This window comes from Kryptolebias marmoratus, linkage group LG1 (genome assembly GCF_001649575.2).
Source record: "Kryptolebias marmoratus isolate JLee-2015 linkage group LG1, ASM164957v2, whole genome shotgun sequence".
Lineage (NCBI taxonomy): Eukaryota > Metazoa > Chordata > Actinopteri > Cyprinodontiformes > Rivulidae > Kryptolebias > Kryptolebias marmoratus.
The window spans coordinates 12,686,793-12,701,892 of record NC_051430.1 but is presented as its reverse complement, the minus strand read 5'-3'; the positions used below and the strand labels follow the sequence as shown (position 1 = coordinate 12,701,892).

The 15,100-nt window shown below is 40.6% G+C and overlaps 1 protein-coding gene across 3 annotated transcripts; it reads left to right on the top strand.

The window, feature by feature from the left end:
• The first annotated feature begins 1,261 nt into the window (after positions 1-1,261).
• On the top strand, positions 1,262-13,942 carry syn1 (synapsin I). 3 transcript variants are annotated; one of them, XM_017417284.3, is made up of 14 exons: positions 1,262-1,552; positions 1,768-2,315; positions 3,784-3,841; positions 5,520-5,611; positions 5,756-5,912; positions 6,016-6,105; positions 6,322-6,384; positions 6,489-6,631; positions 6,745-6,819; positions 6,908-7,010; positions 7,091-7,240; positions 7,806-7,875; positions 7,982-8,480; positions 10,523-13,942. In XM_017417284.3, the coding sequence occupies exons 2-14, from the start codon at positions 1,948-1,950 to the stop codon at positions 10,656-10,658; spliced, it is 2,004 nt and encodes a 667-aa protein (XP_017272773.1). In that variant the 5' UTR covers positions 1,262-1,552; positions 1,768-1,947; the 3' UTR covers positions 10,659-13,942. The 3 variants fall into 3 exon arrangements, with proteins under 3 accessions (XP_017272773.1, XP_017272774.1, XP_017272776.1); XM_017417287.3 differs by having other exon boundaries at positions 1,263-1,552; positions 10,561-13,942; XM_017417285.3 differs by having other exon boundaries at positions 1,262-2,315.
• The last annotated feature ends 1,158 nt before the right edge of the window (positions 13,943-15,100 follow it).

Genomic DNA, 15,100 nt, shown 5'->3' with positions numbered 1-15,100 from the left:
TTGTTAGCCACCACCAAAGTTAATGATCCTCTGTTTCAGAGACAGAGAGTCAGTGAGTTGAACATCTCCTGATAATTTAGAAGCTGAATTTGGCAAGAGTTCAGGCTTTCAGTAAGTTTCTCAACACTAATATTTTTCACCATTTTACAGAAATACTGCAAACCTCTTAATGCTATGTGAGCCACAGGTCAAACAGCTTTAAAAGGGATCGTTCATCTATATCTAATATTTTGTTTGTTGTAGACAGCCTCACTTTGAAGAAATTGAGTTTAGCTCCGACAGGATCGATGAGCTAACAGCTACGACCAAAGAAGTCTTTATCATCTTAAAACAGCTACAATCTTCAAACTGTTTTAGTAGCTGCAAATTGTATTAAAAAACAATTCACCACAGTTGATTTCATGTTACATGGTTACATTTCTGCATATATGTTATTATACTACCGCTGGAAGGGCCCCAGGCTGCACTGGACACTGCCATGTCCATTTGTGCATAAAAATGCCATCGGAGAGCTATTTAAATTACAGCATCGTACAAAACTCATGACAAGCTCAAGGTTTCAGAAAAACTCCTTGCATGAATAAAATAGTTGAGATTGGAGTTGTTTTAAGGCGGCATCAATCCACTTTGGTCTTCACTGTGCTCAGACAAGCCATTAGCTCATCAGCCTTGTGGAACTTAAATTCTATTCAAACAAAGTGAGCCTGTTTAAAGAGCCGCCTTCAACAAGTAGGATAGTAATTGTTCATTAATTGTATTTTCCCCCCAAAACCCCACTTCAAATTGGCTGTACTGTCGCTTTAAGATAAAAAAAGTACACTGTTTTTAGTTTAAATAATAATAATACTAAACATGACAGATCCACTTGTGGTCTGTGCAGCATTGGCTAGTAAAAAAAAAGTTTACTGTAACCCAATAGACTTGTCATAGTTTTTCTATGCCTCAGACTTTAGATGCTACACTAAAGCTAAGAGCAGCTGTGTGTGACTAGAAACCTTAAAGTGAATGGTCACATTTTCAGCATTGTACTTTGAATGCTTTATTAAAATCATGTTAATAGGGCCCCAGAGGGACTCTCAATCCTTCCCTGGATGTAGACTATTGTTGAACTAGCCTGATTCAAGTAGACTCCCTTTATTGCCAGGGGAGCTTCATTTTTATATATTTAAACTTCACTATCTCAGTGAAGTTTGTTAGAATTCAACCACTCCGTCAAGAGGCTTTTATTTTCTAAACGCGCACCGGAAGTCGCGCCTCTCCACAACGCCTGACTTGACCAGCCGTCCAGCAGCAGCGCTCTCCTCTCCCCCCGGATGCCTGGGAGTGACGCAGGGCAGACGGAGAAAACTGGGTATTTGGAGTGGAAGGAGGGGGGAAGCAGCACGGCGGGGATGCTGGAGAAGACTTTGGTTTGATTTATTGGGCAGGCTCGGAGGACCGGAGACAGGAGACAGGAGACAGGAGACAGGAGGCTTTTTCCTGTCACACATCCCGGCTGAGAAAGAAACCATCGCCTCATCCGTGGGGCGGATCAGCTTGGACACATTCCCAGGTAGACTCCATCATACCTTCATATGGCTGCTGCTGGACTGGATTTATTAACTCAACCAACCTGAGCTAATTGGCATACCAAGTAATCCAATCTAAGCACATTTAGTCTGCTCTTACTGAGAGGCTGGTTCTCTTTGCTTCTGGCAGTCACGATTTCCTCCTGCAGGCATCCCAGAAATCTGTCTAATTACTGAGATCACACTTTGTCCTCTTTAGGTGATCCCTGTTTCTGCACATGGAAAGGTAGCCTCGTTTCCCACCCCTCACCCAGCTGAACACCAAGATACAATTTGAGAGGATATCTGGACCTCCTTCCTCCCTCTCCTCCTCCTCCTCCTCCTCCTCCCCATCTCCACCCTTACCTCCTTTCCGTCACTCCGGCCGAAACGCCCCACGATGAATTACCTGCGTCGACGACTCTCGGACAGCAATTTCATGTCCAACCTGCCCAATGGCTACATGACCGACCTGCAGCGCGCCGAGCCGCCGCAGCAGAGCCCCGCAGTGTCTCCCGGGGCGGCGGAGAGGCGCCAGCCCCCCGGTCAGCAGCAGCAGCAGCAGCAGCAACAGCAGCAGCAGCTACAGCAGCAGCAGCATCAGCAGCAGTCTGCAGGTGGGGGCTCCAGTTTCTTCTCCTCCTTATCCAACGCTGTCAAACAGACCACAGCTGCTGCGGCTGCGACCTTATCCGAGGCGGCGGACCGGGCAGGTGTGTCCAGCCACGCCAAGATCCTCCTGGTCATCGACGACCAGCAGACCGACTGGTAAGAGCAGCGCGCACCGACCGGCTGCGTCTAGACGGGAAATAATAATAATTAAAGAAAAAAAAAGTCTTCCCAAAACACTGACAGAGCTGCAGTGATGTTAGATCTGGAAGGTCATATGACTCAGGTAATTCCCCCCATCCCCCTCCTGAGGTGCAGCACGTGAAATGAAACCCAAAGGGTATGAGCCTATATGGATCAGACCTACAGTGTAGGCCTGTCTGTGCGCTGATGGTGCCAAGGCAAAGGCGCAACATGACAACATGCAGAGAAGCCATTTCTACCCCCCCCAAACTGAGATCATCCACACATCTTATCATAAATTATCAAAATTCCAGGCTGATGACACGATGCAGAATATTTCACAGGATCTTTGTGCATAGAACAAAGGAGATGACTGCTGCCATTTTACCCACCAAATCGGTGTCTTTACATCAATAACTCAGTAATTATCACATTTAAATTCCCCAAACCGAAGCTGCCCTTACCAATATAATTCTATTGTGCATAGCCAGCCCAGTGCATAAGCAACTCAAACAACTGCTTAGGGGCCCCCAGGCCAGCAGGAGCCCCCCACCAAGAGTGCTTAACTACCCCCAGAAGACGTGTTGACACAGGGTTTAATCTGCTTTAGCTGTAAGCGTAACAAAGAAAATTGTCATAGTCTGATATTTATGTTAACAAAACAATGGTTTAATATGACAAATGTCACAATTTATGCGGCTCAAAAAGCAATTGATCATTACCTGTGGTCACCTAAACACAGTATTGAATTTAGCCCCTCCCACTGACTCCACCAAGCCTTTTTCCCCTAAACTGGCATTCAGTCAGTTTAGAGAAATTAAGGTATGTATTGCAATGTCATGAAGACCTGGGGACATCCATGGAAGAGCCCTTTGGAATGGAGAAATCAAATAATTTTGAAGTATTGGTACGTATTATTGCTCAGATTTGTCGACTAAAGTACGCAGATAGAAGCACATTGTTTACACTGAGTGCAAACCTGCATTTCAGAATTGCTTAGAAATATATCTGAAAAACTGCTGGAGTAAACTCTTTCAAACTGAATCATTTGATACAGTTCGTGACAACCGTTTTATGTACTTTGCACCTTTAATTGTCGTCTCACTGCATTAGACTAATTGTGATAAATGCACTATTTACAAATGATGGAGCATAGACAGTATAAACCGATGTTAGTGGCCATGTGGTGGTGAGTGGACAGTTGTGGCCCCAAAATGAATTTCTGCCCATGGCCCCTCTCAACTTTGTGCTGGCCCCGCTGGTGCATTACCAACATCCTCCAGCCTCGCAGTGCCGGAGGATGTGAGCAACACTGACCAAGATTGTTCTCCATTTCAAAATGTTCTGCTGCTGCTGCTGCCAGTTGTCAGTTCCAGGGGAGCAGTGTCAGGTTTGGTTCCCATTTTATTTGACAACTGGACTCACCTCCTTGTTTTACATTCAGGGTGAAGGTCTTTAGAGGAAAGAAGGTTCACGGTGAATTTGACATCAAGGTAGAACAGGTAGGTTTGTTTAACCCCTAACTGTATTTTGCTCTGGGATGTTGTTCATCGTGTATTTCTAAAAGGTTGGGAAAATTCCTAAAACCTGTACAGCCTGAGCTACTTTAAAGAAATCAGCCAATCATCGCTGAGTCTTTGATAGATGCTCCAGCTGGAGCGATGTTATGTGATTATTATTTTTTTTCTCCATAAGACCTTAATATTTTTTCACTGATGGATAACTTTGTGTTTAATCTATTTATGCCAAAACCAAAATAGACCTCAAGTATGTTTTTTCTTTTTTTTTTCTTTTGGCAGATGAAAGCATCCACCCTAATAATGAGCTGGTCATTATTTACACTAAAAGCAGACGCTTTCTTCTCAGAGAGCGGTCAGAATGATAAATGCCTCAGCCTCAGTGAAGTGCTCTCCCATGAAACATTATTAACAGAATGATATATATACGTTTTATATATATATATATAGGCTATATATAGTTTTTTTTGAGGGGTGGCGGGTAGATTGACGCAAACTTTAGTCAGATAAATCATTTGTTTATGCAGCCTTGCAACTGACCTAAAGTCATTTGGGTCAAATGAATTATTCATTATTTGAACTACTTATTGATACAGTTATAGTCTGTGACTATTATAGCATATCAAGGGAGTGCAGAATAGTTCTAAATCTTTCTTTCCGCTTCAGACTCTTCAATCTTTCCCCATTTTTATTTTTTCTTCATGTGGCCTTGACTTATTAATGCTCGCCGCCGAAGTAGACAATAATGTTTTGGCCTGTGTTTGTGTGTGTGTGTTCAAGTGTCTGTATATTGCCAAATTATCTCATGAACCACTAGATGGATTTCAATTAAAATTTTCAGTAAATAATGTCTGGACATACATCTACAACTGATCAACATTTAGAGCCAACTCCATTCAAGATGGCTGCCACAGCCAGCTGACCTTAGAAAACAAACAAATGGTTATAATACAGTCAGTATTAGAGATGTTGTGGTAAAAGTTTGTGTGAGTCATTCACAACACATATTACTCCAAGTGCTACTAATTACGAAAGATCTTTGCTTAAAACTTTAGCATTAACTATTTGCGTTAACCTTGTTTATCTGTTACCAAATATCTCATGACCCACTGGACGGTTCTTAATGAAACGTTCAGGGGAAAAAAATCAATGAATGTATCTGTACAGCTGATTAACCTTTGGCCTCCACCCAATTCAAGATGGCCACCACAGCTAGTCAACATTAGCCAACACAAAAACAGCTATAACTCAGTCAATTTTAAAGATATTGAGTTATAATTTGATGTGGAAGTAACTGAGACTCATTCACAACACTTACTCAGAGAGTGACTTCTCACTGTATCGCATTAGATTGTTAATATTGACATTTTGAAGCTTTGACCAAAACAGCTACAAGTTTGTCATTTCTCAACATAAGAAAAGATTAGTTTAAAGCTCTGGCATGAAAGGTGATAAGTGACATGCATTCTTTAAGGAATGCTAGGCTTTTATTTTCTTTTGCTGCTTTTTAAAAAGAAAAAAAAGTGCTTCAGACAGTGACTGATAGAGCATTGTATATTTAAGATGCTAGTCAGGCTGATTTAGAAATATTTATTCATGCCTTCAACCAATGCTGATTTTTTTTGGTGTGTATGAGAGCTTGACCATGTTGTGGTCCTTTCAGGCAGAATTCTCTGAAATCAACTTGGTGGCCAACTCCTTGGGCACCTACAACGTGAACATTGATGCCATCAGGAATGGACATAAGGTTACTAAGTAAGTTGCTTTCTGTTCAGATTTATTGCAGCGCTGCAAGTTTGAGGTTCTGTAATTCTGCCACATCTTTAAAGTCATTAAACCGTAACCAAAGAGTTGACATAACCATGCAGTTTAATATTTTGCCTGTGTCCTCCGCACCAGATCCTTCAGGCCAGACTTTGTGCTGATTAGACAGCATGCCTTCAGCATGGACAAGAACGGAGACCATCGGAACATAGTGATCGGACTGCAGTACGCTGGAGTGCCAAGTGTCAACTCTCTGCACTCTGTTTATAATTTCTGTGACAAACCATGGGTCGTAAGTAGTATTTAATGATTACAAACACTTAAAAGCAAGGGAACTTGACTCCAGCCATGTGCAGTAAATGGGTATGGCATTGTAAGGGTAATGTTTGCTTCAGTTTGCCCAGATGTCAAGACTCCACAAGCAGCTGGGCCCAGAGGAGTTCCCACTGATTGAACAGGTTTACTATCCAAACCACAAAGAAATGGTGAGTTCTCTGCAATCTGATTATTGGACTGCAGTGTCAGTACAGTTAAATAGAGAGTGTTGCGGTAGAGCATTTATCGCAGTCTCACCCTGCCACAACAAACAGCGCTGTTCTCTGTGTTTGCCTGAAACACACTGAATAATTAGTCCTTTAGTCATTAAAGGGCTGAGATAATTTTCACCCTCAATGAAATCAGTCTGTTTTAATGTCTTGTAGATCACCTCCCCTCAATTCCCTGTTGTTGTAAAAATGGGCCATGCTCACTCAGGAATGGGAAAGGTAGTGGTGGATTGTTCATATATTCAATAATTCCAGTACAAGAGCCACATTTGCGAGACTAATGAATTGGAACAATATTCATATTTGGACTCTTTCTGCAACAGGTGAAAGTGGACAATCAGTACGACTTCCAAGACATCGCTAGTGTTGTGGCACTGACCAAGACCTACGCCACATCCGAGCCATTTATTGATGCAAAGTACGACGTCCGCATCCAGAAGATTGGTAGCAATTACAAGGCTTACATGTGAGCATTTTTAATTCTCTTCAGTTCTCAGTGTTTTACTCCACCAAATCCTTAACAAGTCACTGGCAGCTTGTGGCAGATAACGCAACATGAAATCTTATTGCATTTAACAGGAGGACTTCAATTTCTGGCAACTGGAAGACTAACACTGGCTCCTCTATGCTTGAGCAGGTGGCCATGTCAGACAAGTAAGAGCATATAGCTGCCTTCCATAAAGAAATTAATAATAAAATGTCTCACTGTGTTGTAATATGTCGGTTTAACATTTTGTTAAAGGTACAAAATGTGGGCGGATTCATGTGCAGACATCTTTGGAGGGTTGGACATCTGTGCTGTGGAGGCACTACATGGTAAAGACGGCAAGGACTACATTATAGAGGTACAACAGGGTTATAGGATATTGATGAATGTCTGATCATGAGGGAAATCCATAAACTTCATCAAGTTACTGTGTTTCAGGTTGACGACTGTTCAATGCCACTGATTGGGGATCAGCAGGATGAAGACCGTGTTCAAATCGCAGAACTAGTCGTTTCTCAGATGAACCAGACTGTTCCACGCACCCCGAGTTCTTCCGCAGTGCGTGCCTCTGCAGGACAGCCAGCACAGGTGCTTAAACTGCAGAAAAGCTATTGAGCAAACCCTGTCCTTTACCTTATTGTGATTGTAGGTAATGTTCAACCAAGGCTTACGTCATTTTACATTCCAGTGTCTGGTAAGATTTGACAACTCTAAAGAGTCAGATAGTACCTTTCACAAAACTGTGTTGAAACAGAGGCAGCCCACAGGTCTGAAAAATGAAGCCAATAAAAATAAATAAATAAATAATAATTGAAAAAAAGTTCTCTACCTATGCAAGCTTTATTGTGGCCAGTAGGGGGGAACTCCTTTAATTACAACAGGAAGTCTGGTTGTAAAGAAATCCATGAGAAAATAACCCTTTTTTTCCACCCGAGCAGTGACCTTAACAGCAACCTAATGATTGTTTGGTTTAATTAATTACTTTAACGTTTTAGGATTTCTGAACAATTATACGCAATCCATCAAGTGTCCTTATATTAGCATTCAACTGCATGCTTGTGTTTTTCTTCCACCTGCATATTCGGTTTCCTTTAAGGGTAGGTTTTCTGCATTATGACAGAACCCCTTTGTGAGCAATTTATATGTTTTGTAGAGAGCGGTTTCTCCTCAGCCGGTCTCACAGCCCAAAGTACCACAGGCTCAACAGCGCCCCTCCCCTCAGGGTAAGAACTCCACTTCCAATGCTTATATTCACAAATATTTTGTATTAAGTCAAAAACAATCTTGCCAAACAATAATGTGATTGGTGCCTTATTTGATTTCTCCTAGGTGGTCCTCAGCATAGTCCCCCATCCCAGCAGCGCCCGCAACCTCAAGGCCAACCTCCTGCTCAGGCCCAGCAGTCTGCCGCCAGTCCCGGTACTGGTGACGCCAGCTCCCAGGCTAAGGCTAACCAAGGACCCTCGGCCCAACCTCGACCTCCAGGTCAGGGTGCTCCTCAACGGAGCCAAGGAAGTTCCCCTCAAGCTCAGAGGCAACAGTCTCTATCCCAACAGAAATCTTCTGCTGGGGGCCAGAAAGCTTCAGGTGGGCAACCACAGCCACAAAGACCAGCCCAAATGCCTAGACAGCAGTCACAGGGAGGGCCACAGCAGCAGAAGCCCCCTGGTCAGCAAGGTCGCCCTGGAGCACCCACCACCCAGCAGCCAAGACCTGCTGCTCAAGGCCAGGGGGGCCCTGGAGGAAGACCCCCTTTGCAGCAAAAGCCTCAGCTGCCCCAGAAGCCCAGTCAGGACAGCCCAGCTGGGGGTGGCTCTCCACAACTGAAGTAAGTAGCTGTTCATGATCACTGAATTACATCAGTTTCATCTCATTTTCATTGAGGGAAAATCAAAAATGACATGCATAGAAGCCTTTTTTTTCTTTACCTTTTGCCTGCTCTGAGATATGCATGTCACATAAACAATCTCTATCGACAAATGAGCCATCTGAATGTGGTTCTTACATTTGTCAAGCTTTTAGTGGCAGTTTCACAAATATACAAAAATGATCAAGTTTACCTATAACAAGTGATCAAGTTTTATAAAACCAAATTTTAAATAGTAAATAACACTAATAATTATATCATTTACACGTCTTTCATCGTACTTAGGTGACTACGATACGCAATACTGCACATATGTTGTTAGAATTGATTGAATATTACACCCCGTTAATGGCAAAAGTCTGTAAACCTTTTCGCATTAGAAGTTAATTTAAACTTGAAATTAAGCTGTGGGCCTTACTCAACAGGAGATTGTTCAGGGGAAATTGGCAATTCTTTATATTTACAGAAGTACTGTAATAATCTGTCAGGAATAATTTGAGCCTAACAATTTGTGTTCGTGTGTGCCTGAAGACAAAAGAAAACAAAATGGTTGATAATGGAAAAGATGACGAATCACTCCAGCAGTGGTCGACAAACACAAGTCACAAAAGCCTGTGTGGCCTCAAAGAATCTTGCAATAACTTCTGAGCCTCTAGAGGAAATCACATTTGCTGTCTGTTGTAGAAAGGAAGACATTGACGGTTAAAGGACCCCAAAAGCAGGCACACAGGAGGCAACAAGGAAGCAAGCTGTAAAATCTGAGACACTTTAACCCAAGACCAACTACACTGAAACAGCTGCATAAAGCATTTACTAAAACTAAGCAAGGTCAACAAAGATCTGACAAGGCAGTAACTAAAAACCAGGGTATATATATATATATATATATATATATACGTATATATGTACCGGGGCAAGATAATGACAAACACCAGATGGGTGTCTTGACTGACAAATTTGAACCAAATAAAAGACAGAAATAGGAAGTAACATAAGGAGACAAGGGGAAAATGACTGCAACATAAAACAAGAACCAAGATTTGAGATAACTGAATCAAACAATTTGAACTTAAAAGAATAAAAAACATGAACAAATGAATCAAGATAACCAAACAAAACAAAACAAAAAATACGTAAGCAAATACCCTGATGTTATTGATATTTCTATGAATCTGGAATGAGGAAAACACTTAACACTAGAAGTGCATATGTCTGGGATGGATTAGAAGGGAACCGGAAAAGGTTTTGCAATTTATGTCTTTATTATTCTGAGATGAAGTATTACATCTAGAGGAAAATCCCCATCTGTGAAACACAGTGGTGATAGTATTGTGGTATGGGCCTGCTGTACTGTGACAATAACAAAGAAACAAATAATTCTGAAACGATCCAGCCAACTTTGAAGGAACATGTCAGAGAGGCTCTGAACTAAATAGTTCATGTTTAAAAACCCTCCAACAAAACCAGACATTGATCTGTTCTGTCCACTGAAATGAACTGAGACGCCAGTCTGTTCTGCAGATTGTGCACAAGTGGGTCCTACCAGATACTGCAAAGTCTCACATATTCTACAGTCTTTAAGACTGAATACGTTTCCTTAGCATATAAATAACTGATTATGTACATACAACCAGAAATACAACTATTTCTACTTGTGTAATTATTAAATTCTCCACAGTCTGATAGATTAAACAGAGAAACAACTCTTATTTTTACTTTGTTGGCTGAGTTGCATTACGCTAAAACATTGTCATCATCAAAAACATGCATCTTCACAGCTAGAAAAGTCATTCCCTGTTCATATCATGTCAAAGGTAAATGAGAAGGTACTTCTGAATGACCCCAGAGAAGGAATGGCCCTTTATAATTTTTTTACTGAGACTTTTCTCCACTTTATATCTCTCTCTGTCCAGCTTGTTTTCCACTCTTTTCACTCCATTGGTTTGCTGCATGACTTTAATAGCCTCTCCTTCTCCTCTATTGCCATTTCCTTCTCCTTATAGCAAATCCCAGTCTCTTACAAATACCTTCAACATTCCAGAAACCCCAGCGCCACGAGCCAGCCTTAGCCAGGACGAGGTCAAGGCTGAAACCATACGCAATCTACGCAAATCTTTTGCCGGCCTCTTCTCAGACTGAGGCGGCATAAGATCCTCCCGTCACCCCTTTTCCTCCTCCTCCCACTGAGAGAAAAATGGACAGGCAAACTGAAGGACAGATCCCTACTCCTCCCCATCGAGCAAGGACCAACAACAGAATCTTCAATTTACGAGACTGATCAGAAAGTGTACACACTTGACTCCCACTGCCCACACAGTTCAAATCTATTGGAATCAACTAAATGTAGAATACAGTCAGGTACAGATGTTTGAAACATTTCTTGCTTCAAGCTTAAGGGAATCATTTCCTCAAACTGCTCAAAAATCTGTATGTGCATGCGACACCCATACACTAAAAAGAGAAAAGAAAAAAAAAAGTGCTGCTCCCTCCTGTTTGTTGGTGCTGTAAATTTATTGTGGTATTTATAGTTAAAAAATAAAGGACTGTACAAAAGTTATTTGGAAGGGGAAGGTTGCCCTTTTTGTTCATATGGCAACAAAATCAAACTCCCAACATCTCATGTGGACCTTGAATCATGATGTGGCAACATGTTTTTCATTAGATTTTAAGCTATTTAATCTTGTTTCTCTAAGTCAAAGTGTGAAGCAATGGTTTTGAAACAGGGTTTCCAGGAAAGGGTATCAACAGTTATTATCCCACCTGTTGTAGATAGCTGTTTGAGCAACCTCCGTTTGGAGAAATAGAGTTGAATTCTGACCAGCTAGTCTGAGTGAGTCCTGACCAAAGTGGATCTCTGCTGTCTTAAAATAACTCTGATCTCAAAAATATCATAGTAGTTAATGCAAACAGTGCTTTACACAAACCTTTATATCACTGTTGTTGTCACATTACACAGTTGTTTACATAGAATTGGGTGGTTATTTGGAAATGCAAATAGCATTAGCACTTCCTCTCTTCCTTTGCAGTCTGGGACACTTCCAGTAAGAATGTTTGAAACTGGACTCGTTTTAAGATGGCTACAGTCCACTTTGGTCTTAGCTTCACTCAGACTAATCGTTAGCTTGTCAGTCTGGTCAGAGCTAGTTTCTACACACTGAGCTATCTACAACATGTAAGATATTCATTGTTTATAAGCTTTCTGTAGAAACTGAGTTTAGGCAAAAAAATAAAATAAAAAAAATGAATATACTACAAAAAATGTTTTTTGAAAAAGTGAAATTACCAACATCTTCATCTCCCCCAATGGTTTTTGTACAGTTCCCTTTGCTTCCCACAGTGTTAGCGAGCGCTAGATGTGTTTGAGCTGCTCACGGTGATGTCTTACCTGCATGTCAACGGGGGGCAGCAACTGTCGCCGTTTCTAGCATTTCACTTTGGCACTGGTGTCCGTGTCGTCACACGTAGTTGAATTAGTTCGCAAAGTAGCTTCGTAGTTGTCGTGAGCACGTTGTCGCTTTCACCTTGCTTCCCTTTGTTTTGCCACGCGAGGAAGTTCCCCACCTTTGCAGCATAGCCTTAGACAGACAAGAAGGTCAAATCAAATGGAGCTGTCTCAGGGATGTCCAGTTGATTGTGACACTTATGTGTGGCTAAAGGTCTTCCATTACGCTCGTGTTGTAGTTGTTCACAAATGAAGCTGGACGAGCATGCTTTTTGTGAGGTAAAAACGTGCTATCATTTCAAATAGTTTTTGCACACATGTAAGCAGCAAAATCAGACTTGAATTCTGTGTCATGAACTGATGTATGAAGTCCACATTTTCAGGTTTCTCTTTCTATTATTGTATTTTTTTAGCCAACAAAACAGCTTCTCAGTGTTTTATTCTGAGACACTGCTATGTTGGTGACAGTTGTGCATACAGAGGAAAACAGCATAGACAGGATCGGTAACTCTTCAGGCAAACAATGTTTTTAAAGCAACATATGTGCAAGTTCTGACTGGAAATCAGCTACTGAATTAAATGGACAGACAATAAATTTTTACAAGGCGTCAGACTGATTGTGTGATTTAGTGGGCTTATGCATTCCACTTCAAGCTTTAAGTCTGTTTCATTCAGTCTGGCAGATCTCTGCTGCCTGAAATGTTACGCTTCTTGCTTTTTAATAGAGGCCATGCATTGAAGCGTACTCAGCCAAGGAATGTTACGTTTATAAGATTCATCTATACAACAAGGAAAGGGCAAAATGATGCTAAGTTATATGAATATGAGCAGCAGCTCTGCAGTAGTGACTTACGGCATCCCATTCTTTGCACTGACACAGTTTTCTTTGATCAATATGGAAATTCGAGTCCATTTCCACACTCTGAACACGTCTTCCAGAAGGAGTGAATTGCATTACAACGTTGAACTGGCACGGCAATATTCTGCTTTTTAGAGAAGACTGGAGTAGCCGAAAACCTATAGAAGTCCCGATTCCCCTGCAGATTCTCCATGCTGCCTGTGCTTCTCGGTCCGTTTGTGTAGCCACAGTGACCCCTTGTGATCAATGGTGCATAAATGTGTGGATGTTCTGTGACTGTTCAAACCAAGTAGATATGTTGTACAGAGCTCTGAGTGATGCAGATCATCAGCTGTCTCCCCTGCTGCTATATGTGCTTGTTGATATTAGGTGTGTGTGTCTCTCTCCCTCCCTCTTTTGCATCAAAAATGTCTTGATTGTTCTTTTAATTGTTTTTGCATCACTTTGTTGTGCAAGCTTCGCTCTCTGGGGCTTGTAAGTTTATGCATTTGTGATTCAGGGGTTCATTTGAAAATTTTACAGCAACTCGGTGTCAGTGCATATTTGTCCAATGTATTGCAGTACAGTTTTACTGTCATGATAAATCAGCAAAAGCAGTGGTTCTTCCACCGTGCATTGTAGGAAAAAGAAGTATCCCATTTTGCGTTGATGTTATGACGAAGAATTCATTCGACCGACAAAAAGAACTGCGACAGCGATGCAATGAAGCAGTTTTGCATTTATAATCTCTGTTCTGTTCTGAAGGTTTAAATAATTTATGGTGCATACATTTGACTGTGAATGTATTTTTGTTTTCTTCTTTTCTTCCAGGTAATTCTGTTGTTTTCCAATTGCACAGTATAATCATTGTGACAAATATAGAATCATTACAAATTTGTGAATGAGTGAAAACTGTCAGTCAATGCCTGCCATATTTAAATATGCACACCATAAATGTAAGTGCAAAAATCCAAGGATTTTCTTGAACAAAAATAAGATGATGCATAATCAAATTCATGGTGGTTTATTGAAATAAATGTAAAAAGAAAAATAGATGTTATATGCAATGTAGCTATATCATGTGAAAATGAGTATGTTATTGAAACATGCACATGTCTAATAAAGTCTATGCCCAACAAAGAAGGTTTTGTTTGCATTGTTACCTGGATTTTTCCTCTTTATGTGTCTCTCTTATCTGTTTGCAGAGTACTTAAAGTGAGGCTCAAACACAGAGAATCAGTCAACTTGAGAACAACTAGAGTTAACCAACGTGCTGTACATACTCACACAAAAAGGTACAATAACAACAGCTGGACAGAACAGTAAAGTCAAGTAAAAACAGGAAAGGTATTAGTCACAGGTTTCTAAAACACCACAAATATTTGGAAACCAGTGAAATGGCATTTTCTGCAAAACTGCAGCGTGAAAGCTGAATGACTGAATTTGATGAAGAAATTGAAACTGATTAACTAAGCCAAAAGAAGCAGAACACCAACTAAAGGGTAGAAAAATGCAAGCTAAAACTATTAAAAAGCTAGTTAAAAGGTAAAAGTAACAAGACGCTATCTTAAAACTGAAATAGCAAAATGCTGTGTTGAAGCTGACACTTGCTGAAATCTAAAATAGCAAAAATCTAACTAAAATGTAAAAGTAGCAAAGTACCATCTAAAAGCTAAAAATAGCAAAATGCTATCTAAAATGAAAAAAAAATGTTATTGTAAAGATGAAAGTAGCAAAATGCTAGCTAAAAAAGCAGCATAAGTAAATAAAAATAGAGCCAGTTCAGGGATGTAGATTTCAAAGGGAACAATGTTTTTGATGTAATTAGAGATCTCAATGCCTTTTGCTTGGGATTTATTTTGCAGATAAAGTTAAATATTTTGAAAAGCGTAAAAGTTACAAAAACCAAAAGTCATAGCGGGGACATTCTGAATGAACAGAACATTTTGACATTTAATTGGTCAAAATAGCATTCAGAGGTAATTACATATGTGTAAAAAAAGTACAGAAGAAAAGACAAAGAAGAAACAGAAACAGGATGGTAGTGTGAATGCTGAAAAATAAAAATAAAAGGATTTTTGGCTCAAGCATAATTTTGAGAGTGTTTCAGTGTTGGGAAAATGTGCTCCTATGTGGCTTTAAATTAAGATTATGTATAGATGTTTGCTATTTCCATTTCAGTTTAAACTTATTTTTGCAACTATGCATCTTGTCCTGTTGCAAGCTGCAAACAGAGTCCTTTTTACTGAGCTGAACAGATTTTTTTTAAACTGCTTTTTACAGCAGCCCCTCTCTGACCAC

What these genes read in the sequence shown, in the direction of transcription:
- syn1 (XM_017417284.3), top strand. Translation starts at nt 1,948, where the DNA reads ATGAATTACCTGCGTCGACGACTCTCGGACAGCAATTTCATGTCCAAC. An exon ending in ATCCAAACCACAAAGAAATG is followed by an intron (nt 6,106 to 6,321) that starts GTGAGTTCTCTG and finishes AATGTCTTGTAG; the next exon opens with ATCACCTCCCCTCAATTCCC. An exon ending in ACAGCGCCCCTCCCCTCAGG is followed by an intron (nt 7,876 to 7,981) that starts GTAAGAACTCCA and finishes GATTTCTCCTAG; the next exon opens with GTGGTCCTCAGCATAGTCCC.